Consider the following 27,961-nt stretch of genomic DNA (forward strand, 5'->3'; position numbering starts at 1 on the left):
TCACCTGCCAGGTGTGCACAATTCACTGGCGGACCAGCTCAGCAGGTCCTTTACGGATCACGAGTGGTCTCTTCGCCCAGAGGTTGTTCATTCTGTTTTCCAGAAGCTGGGGTGTCCCCAGGTGGACCTGTTTGCCTCTCTCCTCAGTGTGAAATGTGAGACATTTTGCTCGTACTGCAATCAGCCCGGGGTCCTGGGCCAACGCCTTCAGTGTCACCTGGTCGGGTAGGCTGATGTATGTGTTCCCTCTGATTCCACTAGTTCACAGGGTCCTCCTCAAGATTCTCTCAGAAGGAGCATTGATCATCTTGATGGCACCGACATGGGCCTGTCAACACTGGCACTTACCCCTCCTGCACCTGTCAATCCGCAAGCCAATGACGTTGCCGATCCAGCTGGACCTGCTGATGCAGCAAGAGGGGAGACTGCAACATCCCAATCTCCAGTCGCTGCACCTCACAGCATGGATGCTCTGTGGCTGAGGGAACGGGAGCTGGCCTGTTGGGATCCCATGAAGGAAGTATTGCTAAATAGTAGAAAACCTCTATGAGGGTGACTTGTTTGGCTAAGTGGAAAAGGTTTTCAGTGTGGGTGTCCCACAGAGGGCTATCTCCCTCACAAGCCCTCATCCCGTTGATTTTAGATTACCTGTGAGGTCTGGTACAGGAGGGCTTGTCCCTCTCCTCGGTTAGGGTGCACTTAACTGCTATCTCAGCCTTTCACCCAGGTCACGGAGCGTCTTCTGTGTTCTCAGACCCCATAGTCAAAAGGTTTCTGGAAAGTTTGGAAAGACTCAAGCCCCAGGTTTGGGTGCCACTGCCCCTGTGGGATCTCAATTTGGTGTTAGCCAAGCTTAGGAGGGCCCCCTTTGAACCCCTGGCTACCAGCTCCCTGCTGTTTCTGAGTTACAAAACAGCATTTTTGGTGGCAAACACCTCAGCCAGGAGGGTATCTGAGTTGAGGGCACTTTCAGTGGACCCCTTGTACACAGTGTTTCACAAGGATAAGGTTAGGCTGAGACCTCACCCCGCATTTTTACCTAAGGTGGCGTCTGCATTTCGTGTTAACCAAGACATTTCCCTACTGGTATTTTACCCAAGCCCCACGCCTCCCCGAGGGAGCAATGTTTAGATACCTTGGATGTTAGAAGGGCACTGGCCTTCCATATGGCTTGGACTAGGCCCTTTAGAAGAATGCAGCAACTCTTTGTGGCAGTTGCTGATAGGATGAAGGGCCTTCCGCTCTCCTCCGAGTGGATTTCCTCCTGGATAGTGATGTGCATCAAGGAGTGTTACAAGCTCATGGGGGTTCCTCCCCCTCCAGTTAGGGCACACTCCACAGGAGCGCAGGCGTTGTCTGTGGCTTATTTGGCACAGGTGCTTATCCAGGACATCTGTAGGGTGGCCACCTGGTCCTCAATTCATATGTTTACAGCACATTACACTTTCATGCAGCATGTACGGGAAGACCCTGAGGTGGGCAGGGCTGTCCTGCAGTCCGTTTGGGGCTCCAACCCCACCTCCTAGGCACTGGCCTGTATTCACCCAACTTGGAATGGACATGAGCAATCACTCGAGGAAGAAAAGACAGTTACCTTTTCTGTAACTGGCGTTCTTCAAGATGTGTTGCTCCTGTCCATTTCAAACCCTCCCTGCTTTCCCCACGTTTGGAGTAGCCGGCAAGAAGGAACTGAGCAGCGGCAGCGGGGGGTGAGGGGTAGGGGGTTGGGGGTGGGGGGAAAGCAGGGCAATGTCAGAAAGTGCATATATTGGTCGCCATATCAGCACCACTTCAAGGGGTGCCGCACCAACACTATGGTTACTGGCTAGGGCAAAAAGCTTCCGGCGAATGGGTGTGTGCACTTGGACTGGACATGAGCAACACATCTCGAAGAACACCAGTAACTGTCTTATCCCTAGAGTCCATCTTTGTTATGACAATCTTGTGACCCAATGAGATGAAGGAGGGCCACTCCAGTGGCTCTCTCACAAACCTAGGTTGCCCATAGTTGAAGTACAGCCCGCCCGCCCAGGCGAAGGATACCTAAGGTAATTGGCAGAGGGAATGGGATTCTCAGGGTACTGAAGGGAATGGGATTCTCAGGGTACTGAAGGGAAAATTTCCTCTTCTACATGATGTATAGCAGAGTAATGTTATGTTATTAGGTTGGTCACTTTATTTATTTATTTATTTATTTATTTATTTATGCCATTGACTCACTCAAGTCATCTTAAACTCATAACATATATAATCACTTTTCTACGTGCCTCTTTACTTCACCTATAACGTTTCTCTCTTAATTTACCATTTGTCCCAAGGTACAGTATAATTACTGGATTGGTTGGACTACAGAACAGTAAATTAGGTACTTTCTTTGTAAATTAGTTGAGGAATTTACAAGTGAACATTGTAAACATTTTAGTATGTTGTGTAATATTCTACTGAACAAGGTTTTCTCCATATTGCAATTAGGCAGCAATGCTGGTATAGAAGGATAAAATGGGTGGGTATTGTTGGCAGCTAGGGTTACCACATGGGTATGCTTGATAGAGAATAGTTTAAAGTGATATCAGAAAAGGAAATTTGCCAACATTTCATCAGGTGCCAGAAAATATGAGGGCATACAGTATCATTGAAAGGAAACCACACTGGCACACTCAGCTGTTTAATCTCCTTTCTCAAACACTGTGTCATTCTTGTTTTCTGTATCTGCTGTCTAGCATTTGACTAACGTTTGGCTGTAAGACAGTGGCTTACTTGTTGAAAAGCTAGGCCTTATGTACAATGATATCTTTTTAACACTTAAATACACTTAAAATTGTTTGAGAAAATGACTAGCAAAATTGCTTACAAACTTTAAATAAGAGAATATCATCTCTCAGCAAAAACCCAGTTTTTGTTCTGTTCACGAAAACCTTTCTGTGACGTCAAGTATCAGAGGGATATCAGTGTTGTTCTGCCTCTGCAAAAAAATTAGGAGTCTTGTGTTACGTTAAAAACTAACATATATTTGGGCATAAGTTTTACAGGGCAGAAACCCACTTTGTCAGATGCAATGTCAATGGGGTATTTTAAGGTTTATAGTACTGTGAGATAATTAATTCTCTCCATGATATTGGAGGCACTCTTCATTGCCTTGCTCTTACAAGTCCTTTTGTTGTACTGAACAGTACTCTACAGGATCTTTTCAGGCCTTGTGTCTACACAAGCCCCTTCCTTTCGGAAGGGGCATATTAATGAGTGGGCTCAAAACGGGTTCGAAAGATGCTAATGTGGTGTTGCCATGAATATGCAGCGCCTCATTAGCATAATAGCATCTGCAGCGATTTGAAAGTGTGGCTTTCAAATCATGCACTGCCCGTAAAGATGGGGACCTTTTGAAAGGACCCCCCAGTTTTTGAAAGCCCCTTCTTCCTATCTGGTGTTCGGAAGAACGGGCTTTCGAAAACTGGGGGGTCCTTTGTAAAGGTCCCCATCTCCATGGGCAGCGCATGATTCGAAAGCTGCACTTTCAAATCACCACGGTCACCATTATGCTAATGAAGCGCTGCATATTCATGGCAGCACCTCATTAGCATCTTTCAAACCCGCTCATCAACATGCACCTTCCGAAAGGAAGGGGCTCATGTAGACCCAGCCAGGGGGAAAAGGCAAAATGCCGCATTTATTGGTACCTGGTATAACAATCAACACTTGTCATGTGCATATAATGTATCTCACTCTCACGCGCACACACACACACCCTCCCACACACACAAGCACACTCCTGTCTTGTAGCTGTTACCAGTAATTGCTCCACTTAACTGCACTGGCCAGGTGAGTTAGATGGGGGAGGAGTGGAGCTGGGCTTCTGCCAATCTGGATCGATGCTCTAGGGCTGAAAAGACAAACCCGGGGTCCTGGTGCAAGATCTCTTCTATTTACAGTGTCCTCTCTCTCATGCATGCTGACACCAGTTAGCCATCTCATGCATATACATCATCTGGAAGATCAATCTAATGAATATGCATTTAACGCCTTCTTCTGGGTGGTGCTTCCAAAGGCAGGCACGTGATGGTGACTCCCAAAGGAGTCAGCATATGTCCAGTCTTCTTTCAATGGGCCCACTTCACAGCTTCTGTTGTTCTTCTCATAGGTCTTGGATTTACCTTCTCCAACCCTTGCAAGTACCTGAAGATGCTTGTCTCCCACACCTTTCCATTCACACCTCATTCACTCAATGGGGCAATCAATTAAGCAATCCAAAAATAAAGAGTACAGAGAGGTTTTTCTTCACCTTACCTACTTCTAGGAACTGTTTTACAAAATATAACTAAATTTCTATATAACAGGGCTTAATACAATGATACATAAAATGACTTGATACAATATTTAAAAACTCTGATGAGAAAATAGTTAAAACAAAGATGTATCTACACTTTGACATGTTTTAATGCTTAATTTTCTGTATTGATTTATTTTACCAGTTACTTGTGCGTTTGAAATCAGGGGATTTTGTGTATGTTAGTGCACATGGGCAAACAAAACGAGACTTTGTGCTACATCCTCAGCTGGTGTAAATCAACGTAACTCAGCTGAACTCAGTAAAATTACATCCATTTGCAGCAGCTGAGCTCAGGTCTTCTGTTGTTTATGGTTTGCATTGCAAGAGTTTTGTTAGCCTATGGTATGTCTACAGAAAATCAGGTGTTAAACTAAGACCTCTGAATATAAAATCTCCTTTCTAATCAGCTGTCCCATTAAGTCATTCCCATTAGGTCCAAATGGAATTTAGAATGTAAAATGTTGATAGGTCCTGTGTTTGTTGTGGTTCATATCTTGTACAGATAAAATGATTTTTTTTTTCATCATAACTAACTGTTGAAAATGCACCCTTGAATGAGAGTCACTCTGGGCTCTTCCCATTCTGCATATCATCACCGGTAGCTCTGAAAAAACTCAGTATTAACATAGGTGTGCGGTGCCTCTGAGGTTCAGGTTCAGTGGTGATGGAAGGTTAGGAAAAAAACATGGCTTGCTATTCAGGACTCAGGCTTTGTTTGTTTAGCAGATTTAAAAAAAAGGTCTGCACAATTCATATCATGCCATCTTCTAAGTGACTCCTGCAACACTTGTTCATGAATAAATAAAACAAATAATAAATTGCAAGATGAAAATAAGATGGTATTTATTGGATGAGTTAAGTTATTTTGTACTAAAGTAACAATAATATTGGGCATCCTTTGCATTTAGCCTAAAAACTGATGTAGATGGAGTTTGACAGCAATCCTCAAAATGTTTCTCTTCATGATTTTTACAAAATCTGCTTCCTAATCATGTATATCTGGTTAGTGATATTACTATACTTTTGTGCTCTAAAAGTTATTCTGGCACAAAGAAAAAGATTTAGATAAGTTGATGTGGATTCAAGTATTAGTGGGGGCATACGCTCGTTACACAGCAAGGAAGTCATCTACATCATGGTTTCCCAAACTGGGGGGCATGCCCTTCTGGGGGGGCATGAAGAAATTCCAGGGGGGCACGAGGCAACCCAGCCCCCCTCCGTAATCTTCCCCACCTGAAGAAAGAGCTGGCCTTTGCTTCCAGCTCTCAGCCCCTGCAATTTTACATGGGTGACCCAGCACAGCTGCTATAAAAAGCAGGCAGCTGGCAAAGACCCACGTGGAGCTAGCTGCCTCCTGCAAAGGTGAGAGGGTGTGGGTTGAGGGGGAGAGGGAGGAGGAGGAGGGGTTAGATGGGGGGCTGGGTGTGCCTGGCTCAAGTGACAGGGATGGGGTAAGAGCTAGGGGCTGGTGGTGCCTGGTTTTGTGGGAGGGAGCGGCTCAAGTGGCTGGCCAGTTTGTGGGTGGTGTCTGGCCCCTGCAATGCAGGGCTTGGGCAGCTGGCGGGTGGCTGGCCCAGCAGTGTGGGGCTCAAGTGGCTCGCCCCAGCAGTGTGGGGCTTGGGCTGGCAGGCAGGTGGCTGGTCCCAGCAGCATGGAGTTCAGGCAGCTCGGGCTGGTGGGTGGGCAGCTGGCCCTGGCAGCATGGGGTTTGAGTGGGTGGCTTGGGCAGCTGGCCCACAGCTAGGGTGGGCAGCTGGTGGGTGGGCAGCTGGCCCCGGCAGTGCAGGACTCAGGTGGCTGATAGGCAGGTGTCTAGCCTCAGCAGCATGTGGTTTGGGTGGCTGGCCCCAGCAGCAATGGGCTCGGGTGGCTCAGGTTGGCGGGAGGGCAGCTGGCCCTGGCAGCATGGAGCATGGGCTTGGGCAGGTGGAACAGGTGCCTGGCCCTGGCAGCATGGGTCTCAGATGGCCAGCTGCACCTCTGGCAGCACAGATATCAGTTGGGCAGGTGACTGGTGACTCTGGCCAGCTGGGGCTGCATCAGGCACCCACAAAGTGCCAAGAGGAACTATTTGTGCTTATTTTTAATTTTAGATGACATTCGATATCAAGTTTTTGTATTTATTTTAAGATACAAATTGAATTTTTTGTTAAAAAGGGGTTTGGATGGTGGTAAGGAAGAGGTGGGGGGCATGAGGGTTTCTCAAAAATCAAAACAGGGGCTTGATGCCAAAAAGTTTGGGAACCACTGGTCTACATCATTTCTTGGATAGGTGATTTTACAGGGTTGTGCATGTCAATGGAATTCATGTGCTTTCAGGAGTAACCTTAAAAAATGATACCATATGGTCAAATTTTACTTGTGTTCTTCCTGAAAAAATACTCATTTTAGCTTGCAGAGAGTAGCTGATTTAATACTTAACAACTAAAAAAGCCTGAGCAATAAATTCAAATGCTGTCAAACTGAAGTCAGTCTACATACTCACAAAGCAGTACTACAGATTTTCCTTTGTTTTCTTGTTGATTTTTAAACAAGTATGTTTGTTTAACTTCAAGATGCATGAGGCTCCAGGCAGTTATGTGGTTGAACTGTTAAAATCCCAAGGATTCTTCTGCTATGCAAGAACCTGCTGCATTAATACCTTCTACTGGTAATGCTTCTGCCTATGCAGACAACAGGTCAAACAGAACGTTAAGAATCGCCACAGCGGGTGAGACCAAAGGTCTGTCTGCTCTGTTATCTTGTCTTCAGATAGTGGTTAATGCCATGTGCTTCCGAGGGAATGAACAGAAAAAATAATCAGGTGATCTGTTCTCTTTCTGCTGAGACCTGGAACACCATCCCTTCCATCCTGGCTAATATGGGGTAATTTAAAAGGTCCCAAGGTGGGCACTCCTGCCACCACCGGCAGTGTAGAGCTGTTAGAGCAGCTTCAGCAGCTTTCCCCTCAGCTGTAGCCAGCATGCATGTCCCTGCGGCATGTGTCCCTGAGTGGTGTCTCTGTGCTGTGCGCTGCTCCAGCAACTGGAGCAGTGCATGGAGACCAACACCCCTCCTGAGCCTGCCCTCTTTTTCCCACCCCCCCATCCTGCCCCCAGACTCCATTCCCCTCCTTCAGCCATAAAATTTTCTCCCAGAGCCTCCACCAAGGCTCCACCTCCATCCCCTGCCCCAGATCAGAGTCTGCACTCTACGTGCCCTCCTGTTCCACAATCCCCTGTTCCAGCCCAGAGCCTTCACCCAAACTCCCTCACAGAGCCCACCCTGCACCCCCACCCCAAAATCCCTCTTAGAGCCTTAGGCCATTAGAGGGTGGAGTTTCAGTGTGAGAGAGTTTCAGGGTGTTCTGAAGTTTCAGGGTATTCTGGGCACCATTACATTTCCGGAGGCCTGCCGCCCTTTGCGACAGGTAATCATCAGTGAGTTTGTTAAGGCTCCATAATTCTCATGGAGTATATGCAGGATAACACAGTTTCTAGTTCATTGAACCCCAAGTTTCTCTAAAAGTCAGTGACAAATCTTTTCTGAATTCTGATGGAAACCAGCCTGATTCTCTGCCAGCTGAGCTGGCAGGCTCCCAGGAAACCCTGCCAAGCACACTGGCTTAAGGCAAGAAACCTCTATCTTCCAGGATCTGTGGCACTCAGACAGCCCTGACACTCCATTTAGCCAGGAGTCATTAGCTGTGTCTACACGTGCACGCTACTTCGAAGTAGCGGCACTAACTTCGAAATAGCGCCCGTCATGGCTACACGTGTTGGGCACTATTTCGATGTTAACATTGACGTTAGGCGGCGAGACGTTGAAGCCGCTAACCCCATGAGGGGATGGGAATAGCGCCCTACTTCAAAGTTGAACATCGAAGTAGGGCATGTGTAGCCGATCCGCGTCCCGCAACATTGAAATAGCGGGGTCCGCCATGGCAGCCATCAGCTGAGGGGTTGAGAGACGCTCTCTCTCCAGCCTCTGCGGGGCTCTATGGTCACTGTGTTCAGCAGCCCTTAGCCCAGGGCTTCTGGCTGCTGCTGCTGCAGCTGGGGATCCATGCTGCATGCACAGGGTCTGCAACCAGTTGTCGGCTCTGTGGATCTTGTGGTGTTTAGTGCAACTGTGTCTGGGAGGGGCCCTTTAAGGGAGCGGCTTGCTGTTGAGTCCGCCCTGTGATCCTGTCTGCAGCTGTGCCTGGCACCCTTATTTCGATGTGTGCTACTTTGGCGTGTAGACGTTCCCTCGCAGCGCCTATTTCGATGTGGTGCTGCGCAACGTCGATGTTGAACGTCGACGTTGCCAGCCCTGGAGGATGTGTAGACGTTATTCATCGAAATAGCCTATTTCAATGTCACTACATCGAAATAAGCTACTTCGATGTAGGCTTCACGTGTAGACGTAGCCATTGAGCTTTGAATGTAACTAGGGCTTGGCCAAAGCTGTCAGAGATTCCTCCTTCACTGCCATGGGACTGGGAGCCTGGAAATGCTGGGAGGGACTCCCAAGTCCCCATTTGTGTGAGTCCAGGACTGTCCTGCCATGAATACTACTCTGAACTAGGAATCTCATGGCTTCCAGACTCATTGTCCAGATGGCTATTCAGACTGCCAGCTGACTCCTAAAAAGGCCTCATGATAGGGCTGCCTCAGACCCACAGACCCTGCAGCCACTGAGTGAAATTGGCATTCTTGCCAGTTTAGCTGACAAGAATGTCAGTTTAATTCACCAGCTGGTGAGTCTGTGGGAGGAAATGCCGTTACAGAAACACCATCTGTCTGTGTTTCCGAAACAATGTTTTTTATTATTTTGGATTTCTGGTTTGCAAGAAAATTCAAAATATCAAAATTTCTCACTGTCTGGAAATCCCACACTTCAATCAGTTTAGGTGAGTAGTAAGTTATACAGTCTGAGGATACCCATAGCATAGTATGAAGAGCCAGCTGTCTTCTGGCCTTTTCGCTCTGTTTGAACACAAAAGTTATCTCAACCTACATTGTTGGGAGGGGACCTGTATCTGTGAGAGGTTTTCTCTTTTAGGCCATAGTCTATAGAATTTAAAACAAATGAGAATTACAGAAATATACTTTTATATTTGTTGCATTGTTTTTACTGTTATATTTGATACCTCCGGATGATTTCTCCTCATCCATCTAAAAACTGGGGAGGGGGAATGGGGAGATCATCAGCTGGTATAAATCAGCGTAACTCCACTAAAATCAGTGTTGAGAATCTGGAGGATTCCAGGGAAATCCACAGTATTTATTTTAGTAACCGGATGAAAATCTTTCTTTATGTTTCTTCAGGGAAGTGATCAGGCCTGTTAGACTATTGTGAAAGAACTGAAATTTGCTTTAAGACAGAGTGAGACAGTATGTGTCAAGATTTAAACTTGACGCAGGGAGGAGCAGGTTGAGCTGTTTTGTGGTTTTCTTTTATGACGCCTGTAAGTTGCATACCTGTCACCCAAAACAAACCACTCCCTAGTCTGGCTCTTTCATAATCACTAAAAGGATAATTACTAATTGATATTTACGGTGCCATGTCAAGGTTTAATAGCCTCAAGGATAAGTTCCTGAGGCATCGTAACAAGGAAATGTAACAAAAGTAGTGGTTGACTCATTGTCCAACGCGGAAAAACTTTGTGACTAATACAATTTATTCAGCTTTTAAAGTGTAGATTTCTCACCTATCACATTTAATAATAATAATTCTATGTATCTAGTTCCTACCACCATACATGCGCCCATGTTTCCAGCAAAAGCAATTAATAAAAACATAATTACCATCCTTTAAAAAAATAAACATAAAAGGCAAGTAAGAGTGAGATGTATGCTGCCTTTTTTAAGGTTAAAAGTGGGTACATGCCTTTCATGTTTGCACAGCACATAGCAGAAAGGGATCCTAATCACAATTAGGGTATTCAGATGCTATCATAATATAAATATTTTAAATAATAATAAAAATTGAGAATGCTAAAGGCACATGGACCCTAGAAACTTCTATGATAACAGTTCCTAAAAGCTGAGGATCTGCTGGAGTTACCTTGCTCAGAATAAACTGTAGCTGTGTATCTCTGCAATTTTGCAGTCTACAGACCAAATTATTATTTTTATTTCAACAGTATGAGAGGCGTGCATGGAATTTTTTAGAGTATATAGGAAGGTGCTGTACCTGCCCTGAAAATTAGGGTCCATGGACCTGGTCTGGAAAACCATTGCTCATATGAGTGTTTCATCTGGGGATAGTCTTTGGCAAAAGGTTGTTGGGGAGGAAGGGGACTATGGGGACAGTGTATGTGTCATTCTCCACAAAATCTAAGGGTGTTGAAAGGGCAATAGGCAATTGGAAAAGAATGAGATGGGAGAAAAGCTTAGGAAGAAATATAAGGCAGGGGAGAGAAAAGAAAATTTAGTAGGGAAAAATCAGTCAGGAGCATCTCTCGTCAGTCAGACGGGTAGCACGGCCTTAGCCCTGATCCTGCAGCTTTTCTAATGTGATTGGCCCCCAGGAGCATGCAATGAATTCCAATCACTGCACTGGAGTTCAGGTTTAACACACAGGTCCACCACATGGAATAAATTGCCAGGAAAGGCCCTGAAGAGAGATGACAGACATCACTCGATCTAAAGCTGGGAATTTTGGAAAACTAAATAAACATTTAAACTAAAAGGCAGGTAGTAAAGGTCAGCTGCTGACTCCAGTGTATTTTAATCTGGGTTAGGGTTAGGGTCCTGCACGTACAAAATTGCCCTATCACGACGTCTCCGCCTCTGCATGCCTGTCAGACCAACCACTTCACATAAACAGCTACAGTTCCTCACCATAACAGATCAGTATGACTTCTGCATCTTAGCCCTGACTTCCTACCCGTCTGCTCTACCCCAAGTGCATCTTGCCTTAGTTTGTAACGGAGAGGTAGCCATGTTAGCCTGTTTTGTTGTGTTGCCTCATTTTGACTGAAGATACTTCACGTTTTCTGAGGTGCAGTTCTCCAGACCATAATCAGGAAGTGAACTGGGTCACAATATGTAACCCAGTTCACTTGCTGACAGAGCCTTTTAGGTTTAACTCCTTCCCTAATTAAATGGAAGAAGACACCAAGTGCTAAAAGTTCAAAAAAGAAGTCACAGCATTCCTCTCATCCTTTCTATGACAGAAAAGTCACCCTTTTGGTCTGTCAGAAGTGTCAGAATCCAAAGCAGATACAATCCCCAGGTTGACATATTATGCAAATACCTGAGTTCTGCACCTTCAGTGAATTCTGCAGACGTGCACAGGTGACCTAGCACTAGCTCACCAACCAAAGCAAATACATTCCAACTTCACAGATAAGTAATTGGGAAGTTGCTGCTACCCCTACTACTGCTCCTATAGGGTAAGGAAGCCCCATACTGCTACCTGTAGGGGGAGAAAGTGGAGCCCCTTGTACTCTGTTGAGGACAAGGTGGGGATGGGGCCTTATGTCCTCTAATGTCTAGGGCCCAGATTGCTTTTGTCTAGCTGTAGTACCCAGAGGCACTGAGACCTCATCTGGGGTGAGTGAAGTCCCTGCTCTTCAGCCTTGGCTGAGAGCCAGCTGGCCTTTAGCTCACCTGGTAGAATACAGGGCTTTCAACCCTATGCTTGCAGGTTCTATCCCTGAGACCCGCAACTCAGGTCTGTTGGCTTTACATAGTTCTGCCTTCAGATGGTCTCTGTTGGTATCACTTAGTTTCATTTAGAGTATATACTCAGGAAACACTGGATCAGCAGTTCTCAACCCACAGCCTTCAGGGCACTTTCAGCCCCATGAGCATAGAGCTACTGCCCCTGTGACATTCTCAAGGCCATATGGGTCACATATAAATTGTGAGGCTGCAGCCCACATGGAAAGGTGTGTATGCAGCCCATAATAGGCAATAGGTTGAGAAACACTGCAGTAGACTAACATTTTTCTGTTTTCAACTGGAATTGCACCAAGAATTAATAGATACCTTTTTATCCTGTTATTGTCTTCCAATGATACTCAAACACTACTGTTTCAAAACAATTTTATTAAAACAAATACATTTCCTGCAAGTTTTCTCGTGGTGGACCTCCCAGTTGAAAATTTCAGTTAGGTACTTACTGTTCCAGTTGGTAACAAGGCTTTGAAACAGAACAATAGATCTGGGCTATGTCTACGTTAGCCCCAGAACTTTGAAAGGGGCACGATGATGAACCGAATCGACAGATGCTAATGAGGTGCTCCATGAATATGCAGCACCTCTTTAGCATAATGGCAGCCACGGCACTTCGAAAATGCTGCTTTCAATCGCATGTGGCTCATCTACACGGGGTCCTTTTCGAAAGGACTCCACACAGTTCAAAATCCCCTTATTCCTATAACCAAATCGGCTGGGGTGGGTGCTGCTGGGGGAGCTGGGGTGGGAGCAGCTGGGGGCAGGTTGGCATCCCTACTACTTCCCCCCACGTATCCTGCCACTAGTTCAGTTCGGCCTCGTCCAGGGCCAGCCACCTCTCTGCCAGTATATTCTGGTGCTGGAGAGTGGCTGTATGGGCTGCAGACTCCTCATCACAGCCCTGGTGTGAGGCCCTCTGGGTGTATGGTTGCCATGCCGCAGGTGCTGGGGTTGGTCCAGGCCTGGTTGCAGGACTGGGGGGCCCTCCAGCCTGGATGGGGCTGGTGGGCCCCGGGTTCCTCGTCTGGCTCTCCCACCCCTCGGATAGAGCTGCTGTAAGACAGGAGGTGGGAGGAGACAGAGGGGGTTCAGAGGCACATCCTGACCCTAGATGCTGTGCCCCCAGCACCCCTTGGGTGTCCACCTCCACCCCAGACCCAAGGAATGGCCATGTTCCAGGGATGCCCCCAGAGTGGTGTCATGTGTTCCCAGCATGCTGGCCCATGCATCATGATGCTTGGCGATGGTGCTGCCCATGGTGGAACAGGCTGGCGGGCATGAGGGAGGGGGTTCAGACATGGGGGAGTCTCTGCCCAGGGAGCGGATGGGCTGGGCACAGCCTTGCTTCCTGAGGGTCTCTCAGTGCACTCGTGTGGCTCCTGGGGCGTTTCACAGAGGAGGGTGCCAGATGTCCCCTGCAGGCATGGCCACGGATGGGCCATCTGGGGTTGGACTGTCACATGGGAGCCTGGGTGGGCCCTCCCACAAGTGTGCCATAGTGCATGCTTACCTGAGATGGTCTCGGAAAGGTCGGGTGGTGCCCAGCTAGATGTGGCCTGGCTGCTGGAGGCAGAGGGCAACTCAATTATGAGGGAGCCATCCGAAGACTCATCCCCAGATGGGACATCAACATCATGGGAGCCAGGCACTGTGGCTGGTCTGTGGCTGGACCTGCCTCCCCCTCTGGTGCAGCAGGGGACTCTGGTGTGGCAGTCTCCACAGTGGTGTGGGGTGGGGAGGTGTCATCCCCCGCTAGTAGGTCCCACGGCTCCCAGAAGTAGGGACAGCTGGCTGGGGCCTGGCCGGACTGGCTGTCGCTGTCCTGGGCCCTCATGTAGCCCTGCCTCAGTTCTTTCACCTTGCACCAGACCTGCTCAGAGGTTGGGAAAGGGTGGCCTCAGGCAGCCAGGACATGGGCGAGATGCACGAAGGCAGGGGCATTTCTGTGGTGCCCTGGGGTGTCCTTCAGAACTGCTTCATCCCACCAGAGCACCAGGAGGTCCTGGAGCTCTGGCTCTGTCCAGGATGGGGCCCTGGTTTTTGGAGCCCAGTCAGGGTCCTGGGTGCCCTCAGCCAGCTCCCTGGGGTGTGTGGGCTGTTGGCCTGCTGGCCGTCACTTGGGCTCGGGGCTCAGTGATCGCTGCAGGGGCTCTGTATACTCTCAGCTTTCTACTATGGGGTCTCTGGGACCTTGCAGCTTTAAAAGCGGCTGGACCCAGAGACTGTAGAGCCCTGCTGGGGCTGCCTGGAGCACCTCTGCACTCCAGCTGGCCACCGCCATGGCGGACCACTTCTTCCGAAAGAAGCGGTGCGTGAGTGTCTACACATGCCTTCTTCTGGAAGAATCTTCCGGAAGAAAGTGCTCTTCCTCATTTGGGAGCAGAGTAAGAACTCCGGAAGATGCGGCATGTTCTTCCGGATTCCTTCCAGAAGAGCGCCTTTGATGTGTAGGCATTCCATGGATCTTCCAGAAGAAGCCGGCGCTCTTCTGGAAGATTGTGCATGTGTAGAAGCAGCCTGTGTGCTTAGACAATGTATTTCAAAATAGCTAAGTACTAGTTATTTCGAAATAAGCAATTTTGGGATAGCTATTCCTTGATAGTTTATTTTGGAATAAGGCTGTTGTGTAGACATACAGCACTATAACCAACAGGAATTAGTTTGAAAGATTCTGATGGAGTTTACTAGCATTTCTGGTACATATGTATTGGAATTTGGCATATGATTAACCTATATATTCATGTGGACATTTTAAGTCAGGAAAACAAGAAGCCAAAACTGACTAATACAAACAATTACAAAAATAGAGCTAGACATTTTATAGGGATAAGTTCAATGTTGTTTTCAGCCTAACAACACAGAGGATAATATTTAACAGTTGCTCTCTTCAGGGGAATTCTTAATGTGTGGCCACTTTAATTTTCCTTGGTCCCTGATTAGCATTATACAGTTTTGTAGAACTCTAAACAGGAGTGTTTCACTCTTCCAGCCATCCTCTTTTCGCTCAAGAAGGCCGTGTTTTCCAGACTGCTAAATTAATTTTTCCACTTTGAAAATATGTCAGCACTCAAATTGCACCGAATTAGCCACAGCAGCATTCATCTCAGAATCATGAGATTAAAACTGCTTTACAGCTTGGGAGAGTGCCTGAGCTGTAAAATGAATCCTAGAATCTGAAAAAGTTGTTTTCCATATGCTGTAGGACACAAAATTCTTAGTAAAACCAAATGTATTGGATTGAAGGAAGGGCCGCACTATGAGATCACCTTACCTAAGGTCTTTGTAGCTCAGAATTGTCACAGTTGGTGGGAGGTGGGTATATTTGAAATAAAAGTGTTGTTTTTTAAAGCTCAAACATTTAGTGAGATGAAAGTAGATTTTAAAAATTCACAAGTGCACCGTGTTGTTGTTAGAACAACTTCATGCAATTTTCCTGACATAATTTTTTGCATTTGGGGCAGGACTGGTTGTTTGAAATTAGTCACAGATCACATGGTATTCGGTCTCTTTCCTGTACCTTTTTGCTCCATGCCATCAGGAGAGTTATCAGAAGCCATTTTGACTCTTTTGTAGAGGAACTGGCAGTGTTGTTACCAGCCTATGCCTCAATCAGTGACGATGAATTACCTGATTTGCCATAGACCATTTTAAGAGGCTAGTGATTTTACTAACACTCATCCTTACTGTTACTAGAAGTACTCTGCTGATGTTAGAATTACCTCGTCCTACCAGAATGCAAATATAAAATGTTGGTAGAGACATGCCTTTTTTCAACTGAGCCCATAGTGCAGTTCTAGGAGGTCCTCACTTAATGCATGATTTGCCCCAGGAACATCTGAATAAGTATGACCTTTACTTGTAAAATTATTGCCAGAGCAGTTCGGCAAGCACTGCAAAAGGAAAATGCTTCAATGCTCTGTCCTGCTGTTACCCTGGAAACTTGTACGATTTCTTGTCAAAGAGATGGGAATATTTTAACGTCTTTAGCTCTGGTATTATTTAATGTAATGTTTCTGGGGAATCCTTCAGATCATCACACACGGAAAGAAATCTGGTCCTGGTTCTTGAGATACAGATTTATGCCGTGCTTTTTTTCTAGAAAAAAAGGTGGTGGAACTCAAGCCCCAACCGGCCCCACACCAGAACTCAAGCCCCAAACCGCCTCACCCCCCCACCCCCCGCAGCCCCAATCTGCATCCCCTATTGCCCCCAAGTGACTTAACCCTCCTTCAGCCTCAAATTGCCCCCAGGCTTCATCTCCCTGTGCAACCTATGCCCCTGCTTCCTGCTCTAAATCAATGCCCTGCTCCTCCCCTGGAGCCAGGCACCACCCCCCCAGGCCCTCTCCCAGCTCTAAATCAATGCCCTCCCCGAGAACCAGGTACCCCAGGGCCCCCTCTAACCCTCTCTTCCAGAGCCAGGCATGCACAGCCCACCGTCTAATCCAGTAGTGTCCAGAAGCACTTGCACAGATTGCCACATGCCACTCCCAATCAAGAGTTGGCCCCTGCAACCAGGCACCCTATCCCCACCCCCTGCAGCCAGGCACCCAACCTCTCCCCCACTCCCCCTGCACCAAACTGCTGGTGACTCAAGAGAGCTGTGATGCTCCAAGCCATGTGCCAGCCATCTGAGCCTTAGTGGCCCTCCATCCTCAGGGCCCTCTTACCTCCTGTTGGACCTTGGCCCCTGCTGGGCCAAGGCCAGCCCAGACACCTCCGCCTACTGGCTGCAAAGGCTAGTTCCAGCCCCATGCTGGGCATGGCCCTGACCACTTGGTTGCCAGCTCTGCCCCAACTGGGCTGCCAGCATGTCCCAGAACTGCAGGTATGGCCCGGGCCCTGCAGAGACCAGCTCCAGCCCTGGGCAGGGTGCCAGGCACCGTGCCAGCCCTGGTCCCAGCCCGGAGGCCAACTGTGGACTGGCCAAGCTGCTGTCAGTGCCCCCACCTCGCGGGTGCCCAGTGCAGCCCCGGCTGGCCAGACACCTGAGCTGCGCACCAGCCATCTGAGCCCCATGCTGTCAAAGCTGCTTTGCCACACCACAACATCCAGTTTGCCGCATGTGGTGAACAGACAGTGGATTGGACACAGCCGTTCTAACTCCACCCCCCAGGCCCCTGCTCTCTCTACATCCTCCTTCCCTCCCCAGCCCTCCCCAGGAGCTAGGCACCCCCAGCCCCCCTTTAATTCCATCCCCCTCCCTTCTCCCAGATCCAGACACCTCAGCCCCCTCTCTAACCAAATCCCCCCTTCCCTCCCCCAGAGCCAGGCACCCAAGCACACACGCACCCAACTGTATATTCCAGCAACTCACCAGTGGAGTCGTGCTGAGCCTCCAGGGTTGCGCCAGGCCAAGGCAGCACATGTTGCACCAGGCTGCAGCTGCCCAGGCAGCATCAGGCTGCGGAACTCGCACAGCTCCCGGCTAGAGCCACACTGGGGCTGCACCAGGGAAACAGCTGCTACAGGGGACACCTCTTCTGCTGCCACCACACTTGTTCCACAAGTGGTGGGATGCATGCATAGAGCAGCAGGAGGGAGCCCCACATGAGAGGCTCTCCTGCGGGCACCAGCACACAGCTGGGCAGCACCAGCACACAGCTGGGCAGCACGTGGCTGCCCGGCACAGTCTCAAAGGAAGCGCTGGACTCAGGGTGTGCTGCGTCAGCTGCCTGCCACTCAGCCCAGCCCTGCTCCACTGTCCTCGCCAGGACCCACTGACATCAAAAAAGGTGGCTGAACGCCGTTCCATGGCATTCCGGCAGAAAAAATCCCCGGTTTATGGCTGCATAAGGTCACTAAACAGTGCCATTATTTGTTCTTTGTTAGATTGGAATGTTGGAGAAAATCCTGGAATGGAGAAAAAGGAAGTTCAAAGTGGAACCATCACAGGCTTTTTCAGAAATTTGCTGCAGCCGTGCTCCTCTTCACAGATGCATGTTCCCAATCTAACCAGCAGCTTTTTGTGTTGCTCAGGATAAAGTGGTGTTTCTCAGCAGCTTCCAAAGTGACCGATAGCTCTAAATTTGGCAACAAGCTGATCTGTGAACATACCTCAGAAAGAATCTTCAATTTCACAACTTTTCTGAATGGCTCCAGTTAAGTGCTTTCAGGAAAAAGAAAATATTAAGTTCTTGATTATATTTGTTTCAGCTATGAGAAGGATGACTAAGATGACAAGGTGGTGTTTCCCCGACACTGAATCAGTTTTAATATAGTTTATAGCAGATGATCTTGTTGATGAAAATTTCAAAGTAATTTTATGTCTCGGAACATTTTGGTTAAAAGTTACATGTATGTGCACTCTAATTTATGGAAAAGAAAATCTTCACCTTAAACCTGAGATGATTAGTTTAGAATTATAGCTACACAAACTGAAACTCTTGGCCTAAATACTTTGTCATACTGAGTGCAGTTATGAACACCTTAGATATGGCAGCTCCAGTTTCCTAGAAATCAAATCTCTTAAATCCCTATTCTGGCCTTCCCGTAATCTCTTTGTGCTACTTCTAGCGATGGAAAGGTGTGGCTGCAAAGCTGGTTGGACTTTGTGTGTGGGCAATAGCCTCAGTCAAGTGGCACAGTGCTGCTGCTCTTTGCTCACAGTTGCTCCTGTAAGAAGTTCTGGGAGTGTTCCGGGAAAGCGAGAACAAGGTCAGAACTCTGAAGCATCTTGTGGTTTTTGTTTGTAAAAGTGCCATTTAGGAAGTTTTAGCTGAGCGTAAATACAGTTCTCTACTCACAATAAGTTACCATGGAACCCAGACAGCCAGTGCCTCCGGAATCAGTGTGTGAAAGATAGTTCTCTCTTCCATTTGTGTCACAGTTATTTTGCAATTTTTTAATTTGTAATATTTCCCTAGAAAAAGAAATTCTTCAAGATTTGACCTTTCCTGTTGGGCAGACATGGATTTTCTCTCCCTCTCCCCACTGTAGCACCTACACACTCTTTTCTGAATGTAGATGAAACTGATCTGGCTGTGTTCAACTCATGAAGTACGTTCTCATTATAAAAGAACTTTGTTCATTACCCATACCATTTGACTGATTTTTAGATGAGCTCTGGGGAAAGTGTTTGGTAATTACCTGCTACTCCAGAGCCAAGGCAGGGAACAGAAACCTTTTTGTGGGCTTGCCAAAAATTAGTGACTAATGTTTTGCTTATTTTTATTTTTAATTTCTTGGTGATGGAATGATTAATTTAAAAAATAGTATTTAGAGATTATTTTTGTCAGATATTTTAACAATTTACAGGTGGGCCAAAATGTTTATAGTGCAGGATTGCTGACGTGGGGTGGGCAAGGGGGTCAGCTGCCCCAGGACCCAGCATTTCAAAGGGGCCTGAAGCTGCTGTCCACCACTGCTGCTACTGTGCAGTGGTTGGAGCCCTGGGCCCTTTAAATCACCACTGGAGCACCACGCCACATATCCTGTGTGGTACTGAGGACTGAGGAGGTGTGGTGGGCCACAGTCTAGGTGAGGCAGGAGGCTGGCTGCCCCAACCATGCCCCTACTGCCCAAGGCTCTGCCCCTTCTGGGAACACAGAGCCACCACACCCCCACCTTGTCCAGGGGTCCTTGATTGCTGTCAGCTCCTCTGTTACAGTGTACTTCCGAAACACTGTCTTCTGGTTGCATTGTACTTGAGAATTGTAAAAACAAAAGTACAGGGTGCTTGTATTACATACTAGCATGTGAATGCCACCATTATTTGTGTCTCATCACATCACATCTCATAGAACTGGAAGGGACTTCATGAGGTTGAGTCCAGTGTCCTGCCCTCTTGGCAGGACCAAGCACCATCCCTGACAAATTTAAATAATAATAATAATAATAATTTGCCCCAGATCCCAAAAAGACCTCCTCTAGCATTGAGCTCACAGCCCTGGGCTCGTTACAGTTCCATAATGAAGTCAAGCACATAGACTGAGCTGTAAATCATAGGCCTCCAGCATCTCCTATATTAAACCAAACCAAAATTAACCCAAAGTATTACAGAACATAGCAGACCAGGGGTATGTCTACACTACCAAATATTGTCTACAAAATTTATGTCAACACCCCGAAGTCAAGAAAACAAAAATTGCTAGGAAGTTTTCACACTTGCTCCCTCTGTTGATGGATCATGACCACATTGGTGGCACCAGCATCAACAACATAAACCATGCACTGTGGCTATGTACCCCACAGTGCCGTGTTGGGGAGAGGCAGAGCTGATCCCTGCCGATCTTGGGATTCCCTCCGAGTTCTCCCACAGCCTCCTCTGATGCTGGGAGCAACATTATGTGAGCTCTCTCTGTGCTGAGGAATGTCAGAGCAGCCCAGCAGCCTGTTTTCCTCTCCCTGCAGCAGCAGCAGCAGTCTGCCTGCCCCTGTGTTCCTACCTGCAGGGCAGAAGAGCATTTCAATGATTTGCTCCAAACCCAAGTAACATAAGCAGTTGTCACATGCTTCCTCTGGAGCAGCGGTTCCCAACATTTTCAAGACCGCAACCCATTTTGACAATTTAACAAGATTTTGTGACCCAAGTCAGTTCAAAACTCGGGGAGAGGGGAGGTTCTCCCCTGGGAATTTTTTTTGTAAATCCTGATTCACCACCCCAGTGCTTAAACCCTTCAGAGCCCCAAAATGCCCCCCCAACTACCTCACATGAGTGCTGCTGCTACCCCCCATTTCCACTGCTCCTTCACCAGGCCGCTACCGCCTTCTCCGTGCAGCTCCCCCAGCCATCCTTGCCCCACTTGCAGCACAGGCAGTTCCCTGTCCTGCCGTGCTGAAATGGGACTTAATTTAATTGGTTTAAGGGCCAGATCACGTCTGCCAGCTGTTAAACCAATTAAATTGCATTCCATTTCAGCTTGGCAGGGCAGGGAGTGGGAGCTGGGAGCTGGGTGAGTGACTGGGGGGCAGCTGCAGGAGGTGCAAATGGCTCCTTAAAGAGACACGTGTGGCTCAGACCCACCCAGCTGATGACCCTTAGAAAAGCTAATGGTGACCCATGTTTGGGTCCTGACCCATTGGGAATCCCTGCCCTGGAGCTTTGAATGGGGAGGAGCACATGCTTGGAAGGCTGCAGAGGTCAAAACACTAAGCAGAGCAAACAGGACAGGCATTGTGGGATACTGGAGGAAACCAGTTCTGTCAACAAAACAAACAGCAGAGTCTACACTGGGTCTTTGTCAACAATAGAGAGTGGAAGAGAAAGTAGTCTCTGATAGGGGTGGAAGATTTTTGATGCCAAAACAGGGCATTTATGCCAAAAAAGGTGTGTTGCAGTATGTACGCGCTCACTGTTATGTTGCAAAAAAGCAGTTTTTGTTAACAAAACTGGGTAGTGTAGCCAATACTCTAAGCTATTATATGCCACAGACAGAGAATAGGAGGTACCAAAGTGAACCACTGCCCAAGGCCCCTATAATGGCAAGAAAATGATGACTAACATATACCCAGGTAACACACACACACACTCTGAAAAAGAAGGCAAAAGTCCCTACCAAGTTGAGTGGGGAAATTACTTCCCAACCCCACGTCTGGCTTTGAGAATGTGAACAAGGGCCGGCCAGCCCTGCATCTGAGAGGAAAGGAGGGAAGAGGGAAATGCTTGGTGCCACCTCAGTGCACTGGCCTTTCATGTTCAATATCCCATGTCCAGCCATAGCCATGTTCGTGCCCAAGGGGTGAATCCAACTTCCATTTAAGTCACTGGCAAAGTGACTGATTGGAAAGATCTCAATCTTATAAGTCATGTTAGCATACCTTATTCATACAAATAGTTCCTTAATATTATGTATAGTCTGCTTCATCCATCCACTCCTTACACAGGGAGCCCCAGAACTATGGAAATTTCTCATAAAGCCCAATATACGGAGTCCATTGTCAAAGAGAGCTCCATCACAGAGACGTAGCTTTTAATTAGTGAATGGAGGGACTCCTGATTGTTAAAGCCTCCTGTGAAGACACATAAATAAAGTTATACACATTTAAGATGAAAGAGAGTGGGATGGAGGCAGGGAGAAGGATATGAATTAAAGCAAATAAATAGTAAACTATACCTTCTACTTTATTTACCAACATTAATTTATTATGCTCCCAGGAGCCCCACCTTGGTTTAATCTCGATTCAGATTTCAGAAAAAGTATTACCTTGTGAAGAAAAATATGAATTTCCCAATTTCTGAATTTCAAGGAATGTTGAAAGACAACCTGAAGCCCTAACTAGATATCAAAATATTATCCTCTTATCATATGGACTTGCTGAGCTTCACTCCAGTATATAATTAATTTGGAAAGTTAAATCTCTGTTAAACTTCTCTACCTGATCAATATATTGAACAGGTTGAACCTCTCGAATCTGGAACTCTCTAATCCAGCAACATCCATAATCCAGCATGATTTTAGCCTCCTGGATGACCACTTATCATGGTGTGGCCAAGTTTCCCACAGTCCCATAAAGTTTGTTTACATCCACCAGTCCTGGCTCTTAGTGTTCTGTGCTGTAATTTACTCCTAAATGTCTTCTAAGAGCCCAGTAAGCAGTGGAAGTGTTGGTAATGTGCTCAACAATATTGACATCATGTAGTCCAGCAAATTCTCTCATCCAGCACCAGTAAGGTCCCAAGGGTTCTGGACTAGAGATGTTCAATCTGTATAACCATATTATGAATCAAATAGCTTTTCATTTGCACTTTCTAAATACTATCTTCAAGATAGCTATACCTCGAGACCAAAAACACCCCTCTCTTAAGAATTAGTAGAATACAGTACTACACTACGTAAGGATTATTTTGGTAGCTAGTGAACTATGATGTTTACTATTTTTCACAACATCACAGGTTCTTCTTTGATGCATAAACAGTTAGGAAAGTCCTGCTGCCAAGATGGATAGAAAGCTGGCTTGACGGTCGGCCCAGCAGGTAGTAGTCAGTGTGTCAATATCTGGATGGCAGTTGGTTTCAAGCAGAGTGCCCCAAGGCTCGGTTCTGGGGACGGTGTTGTTCAATATCTATATTAATGACCTGGATGAGGAACTTCATTGCACCCTCAGCAAGTTTACAGATGACACCACGCTAGGGGGAGAGGTAGCTACATTGGAGGGTAGAGATAGGATCTAGAGTGACCTGGATTAATTGGAGGATTGGTCCAAAAGAAAGCTGATGCAGTTCAACAAGGAGAAATGTAGAGTCCTGCACTTGGGACAGAAGAATCCTAAGCATTGTTATAGGCTGGGGACCAAGACTGGCGAAGCAGCAGTACAGCGGAAAGGGACCTAGGGGTTTTGGTGGATGAAAGTCTGGATATGAGTCAAGAGTGTGCCCTTGTAGCCAAGAAGGCTAACAGCATATCGGGGTGCATTAGGAGGAGCATTTCAAGAAGATCTAGAGAAGTTGTCATTCCTCTCTGTTTGGCACTGGTGAGGCCACATCTGGAGTATTGTGTCCAGTTTTGGGCCCCCCCAGTATAGAAAGGATGTGGATGTGCTGGAGTAGGTTCAGCAGAGGGCAATGAAGATGATTAAGGGGCTGAAGTGCATGATCTATGAGGAGAGGCTGCGGGATCTGGACTTATTTAGTTTGCAGAAGAGAAGACTGATGGGTGATTTAATAGCAGTCTTCAACTTCCTGAAGGGGAGCTCTGAAGAGGATGGAGAGAAACTGTTTTCAGTGGTGACAGATGGCAGAATAAGGAGCAATGGTCTGAAGTTACAGAAGGAGTGGAGTAAGATGGATATCAGGAAAAACTACTTCACCAGGCGGGTACTGAAGCACTGGAATGTGTTGCTTAGTGAGGTGCTGGAATCTCCATCCCTGAGGTTTTTGTCCCAGCTTGACAAAGTCCTGGCTGAGATGACTTAGTTGGGGTTGATCCTGCTTGAAGCTGGGGGCTGGACTTGATGACCTCCAGAGGTCCCTTCCAGCTCTAGGATTATATGATTCTATGAACACCAGGGGATATTTTTACACTGGATAGCATTTATAGTAATTATAATATGTGAAGCATATTTTACAGTTTAGTGGGAATGATTTTTTTTGAATACTTGTTAGTGCTCTTTGAAGTGATAGCTGAGCCATAGTGAAGGTCGGTACTCCAGTTTTCTTGAAACACTTCTACCCTTGTGACCTTAGTACTGAGTTGTTTCAAATGAGAATGAAAATTATGCAAAAGTGTGTAGTGGCTTTGAAACATGGATAAAAATACACAGTGACTGTTTTGAGAAAACACAAGTGCATTTGGCATGTATTATTTAATGCTAAGTTGATATGAACCCAGTTTCCCAGATGCAAAGAATGTCATTGAACTGATTTGGTACTAGTCAGAGCTGAATGGTTTAATGTTACAGGCTGAACCTCTCTAGTCCCGTACTGTCTGGTCCAGCAATGCCTGTGGTTCAGTGTGGTTTTGGTTAGCTGGATGTCCACTTGTCATGGTTGCATGGCCAAGTTTCCCATGATCCCAGAAGGTTTGTTGAGAGTCACCAATCCTGGGCCTCAGTGTTCTCTGCTGTTATTGAATGCTAATTTACACCTCAATGTCTTCTAAGCGCCCAGTAAGCAGTGGAAGTGGTATTAATGCTGCTCGATAATATTGACCTTGCGTGGTTTGGTAAATTCTCTTTTTCGGCCTCAGCCAGGTTCTGAGAGTGCAGAACAAGAGAGAGTCAACCTGTATTTATTTATTGACATTTTGGATGTCATCAATTCTATTTAATTTCAGCAAGACAAATTCAGAGTTATTTTGGGAGGCAACAGCAAACCCACAGAGCTTCCTTTCCTTTTTCTTGAAATTGCATTCTTTTGCCACTGATTCCAGAAAGTATGTCAGCATTTCAAACTTGGGCATCTAATATAGGCTTCCAAGTGCTCACTCAAGTCAGTGCACCTCCCTGTACTAATGCTCCCAGCCTGATGAAAAAGGCAACTGCTGTAGGAGAAACAAGAGACAAGCTTTACAGATGACATCTTCACCTTGGAAACATGAGAATTATTTCCCCTGATTATCATGAGCATTACCACAATCAGTGCATGCAGGTTCTCGTGTGATCGACTGTTTTGTGGATGGCATAGTGCAGGGGAAGTACATGGACACTTGTGCTCCTCTTCTGCGTCCACTTCTTCATTTTGTAAGACCAACATGCAGCAATGTGGACATACACATCTCACAGAGCTGGAAGGGACCTTGGGAGGTCATTGAATTCAGTCCCCTGCCCTCTTAGCAGGACCAAGCACCATCTCCCCCATATATATATATATATATATACACACACACACCAAAAAAAAAAAACAACAACCTTATTTGCCCCAGACCCCTAAATGGCTCCCTCAAGGATTGAGCTCTCAACCCTGGGTTCAGCAAGCCAATGCTCAGACCACTGCCCTATACCTCCCTGTATAGCAGATAGTAAGTTAAAAAGATAAACATCTTAATAATGCAGAAAAAGAAAAAACTTTTTCCAACCTGAACTTCTGGGGAGCTTTAACTAGGCCTCTCTCCCCCTCCTCAAACCACACTGGGTGTTGCGCTGCATACACACCTATACGAGTGCATGCACAAACAGGCTTTTGGTTTAGAGTAAATATTCCAGCTGTTAGAACCATCATTTTATGGCCACCTCCTTGGCTAGAGGTAATTCTAATTAGCTTTTACATGAAATGACCTGTGCAGGGGGCTTATTCATCAGTTTAATTCTGTACATGGCTATGGGCTAGGTAAGAAACTATGATTTCCCCCACTGGTGGGGCTGTTGGGCAACTGAAGCAGAGCGGCCAGCCTGCCTAGGGGCCAGGCAGCAAAGCATGGCAGATACTGGTCCAGAAGGAAATCTGCCCCAGGAGAGAAATCTCAGGGGAGGGGGACTGAGGGAGGAGGGCGGAGCGGCTGAGTTGGGGCGCTCTGACCCCGCTCGGGGCAGTGGGAGCCTAGTCCTGCCTGCAGCCTGGCGGTGCAGCTCTCACGGGGTCGCTGCTGCCCGGGCGTCCAGCCCCGGCGGGTGTCGGTGACACGTGGGGAGAAGCCGCGGCTGCGCCCCCCTTCCCAGCTTCGGAGACAGCGGCGGTGGCGCCGCCGGCTCCTCGCCGGGTTTTCTGCCCCCCTCCCCCCAGCACAAGAACACACTCCCCCGACCGCGGGGCTGCTCGGGTGGGGGCGCGGCCGGGGCGGGGCGGGGCGGGGCGGGGCGGGGGCAGGGCCGAGGGGTTCCCCGAGAGCCGCGGCTCCGGCTGCGGGAGGAGGAGGAGCCGGGAGTGCAGGAAGCGGGGCGGCCGCACACACGCCAGCAGCCGCTGATTCATTTCTGCTCGGAGCCCGCGCGCCCGCCCTCCGGCAGGGGGGAAGCGGGGGGAGGCGGCGCCGCTGATCCCCAGCCCGGCCAAGGCACAGCTCGCGCCGGCGGAGAAGCGCCTCCCGGGCGGCTCCGCACCGGGGACGGGAAGGAGGCTTGAGCCTTTGTGAGCCGGACAGTTCCGCCGCGCGTCCGGCTGGAGCCCGACGCTGCCCTCCCGGTGCCCGGCGGTAGCAATATGAAGGAGCAGCACTCATGTGCGGGCACCGGGCAGCTGAGCATGGCTGGGTATGGCAGGCTGGAGTCTCTGGCGCTGGCTGGTAGCCCCGGGAAGCGCCCGAGGACTGAGTACTCCTTTCCCTATCTCTTCGCAGAGGAGGCCTACCAAAAACTGGCCAGCGAGACCCTGGAGGAGCTGGACTGGTGCCTGGACCAGCTGGAGACCCTGCAAACCAGGCACTCCGTCAGTGAAATGGCCTCGAACAAGGTAGGACCCGCGGAACTCCCCGGCCCCCTAGTTCTGCTCCTCGCTTTGGAGGAGCAGTTTGGAAACCCTGCGGGTAGTCTTCAGCCAGGTAGAAAATGCACCAACCCACGCACAAGGGCCATGCACTGGAGTTCAGCCGGGCAGGTCTCAGTGACAGCTTTAAGGCAGCTCTGAGTTGCTCTTTAACGTGCAGGAAACTGTTTAATTTAGGGGGGAAAAAAAGCTGGCTGTAAGTGAAGGAGCTTTACCCTGAGCTAAAATGACCCTAACATCCAGGGTTACTGCATGTGAGCAGATCAGGGATCCTGAGTGCAAAGGTGTGTTTCGATGGCGTGTGTGCAGGGTAGAGAAGGGATGCTGCTGGCAAAGAGTTGTGAGACTTTGGGATTATAGGGGGTTTCCCTGAATACTATTCACAAAAATGCAGTGGACTGAAAGCTGAAAAACATAGGACACATTTCATGGTGTTTAGCTCTACGTATGATCCTGAAGGATTGCGCATGTAGTTTGGGCAGATTCCTTCAGCTGTAAATTTCAAAGCAACTTTTAAAAATAGTGCAAATATTAGGTGTTGGGAACTTAAACCGTTTCTCTCTTTTTGTTTGAGTGTAAAGAAAAAGGTATTGCATTTGATTGCTGACCATTACAAGCTTTTGTGTTATTCTTTCTTGCCACACACATTCTTTTGTGAGAAAAGAAGATGCAAAATTTAGATATCAGAAGTTTGTCTGCAATGGAGAGGTGCACAGTTCTAAGCAGCTCTGTGCCAGAGAATAAACTTTTGAAAAGGTGATAATAAAGATAACATTCTATTTAATATTACACCAAAGAATAATCCCTGTATGTAGGACTTCCAGATAGCCCATTTCACGCTACTGCTTTATTCAGTGCTCTCAAGACAGACTGAATATTCCGCTACCTTTATACTGTACTGTTCATTTTAACAGCTAAGATGATAGGCTCTACCTGATATTGGGAATTTATTTTACATCTGTGATAAGTAGAACGTGCTACAAGGTACTTTGGGTGGTATATAGACACAGAGAGTGTATCTTTACAAAACAAAAAAAACAGTCCTTTTTTTGTTTTGGGTGGTATGTTTTCCCACATTTGTAATCTCTTTAGAAAAAAGGGGATTTAATTGTAACAATTACACTTCTTTCCTCTATTCACCTATGCATCTCATTAATATTTTTAAAAAAGTTTAGTATTTTGGATGTTTCAT

General features: G+C 47.4%; 1 protein-coding gene across 6 annotated transcripts in view; it reads left to right on the forward strand.

The window, feature by feature from the left end:
• The window catches only part of PDE4D (phosphodiesterase 4D), a 614,535-nt gene that overhangs the window by 503,187 nt on the left and 83,387 nt on the right, over window positions 1-27,961 (forward strand). For all 6 annotated transcript variants that reach the window (XM_074995544.1, XM_074995546.1, XM_074995547.1 and 3 more), the window contains one exon: window positions 26,624-26,736. In XM_074995544.1, the coding sequence (XP_074851645.1) occupies window positions 26,624-26,736 (113 nt within the window). The remainder of the gene's footprint in view (window positions 1-26,623; window positions 26,737-27,961) is intronic.

This window comes from Carettochelys insculpta, chromosome 5, assembly GCF_033958435.1.
Source record: "Carettochelys insculpta isolate YL-2023 chromosome 5, ASM3395843v1, whole genome shotgun sequence".
Classification (NCBI taxonomy): domain Eukaryota; kingdom Metazoa; phylum Chordata; order Testudines; family Carettochelyidae; genus Carettochelys; species Carettochelys insculpta.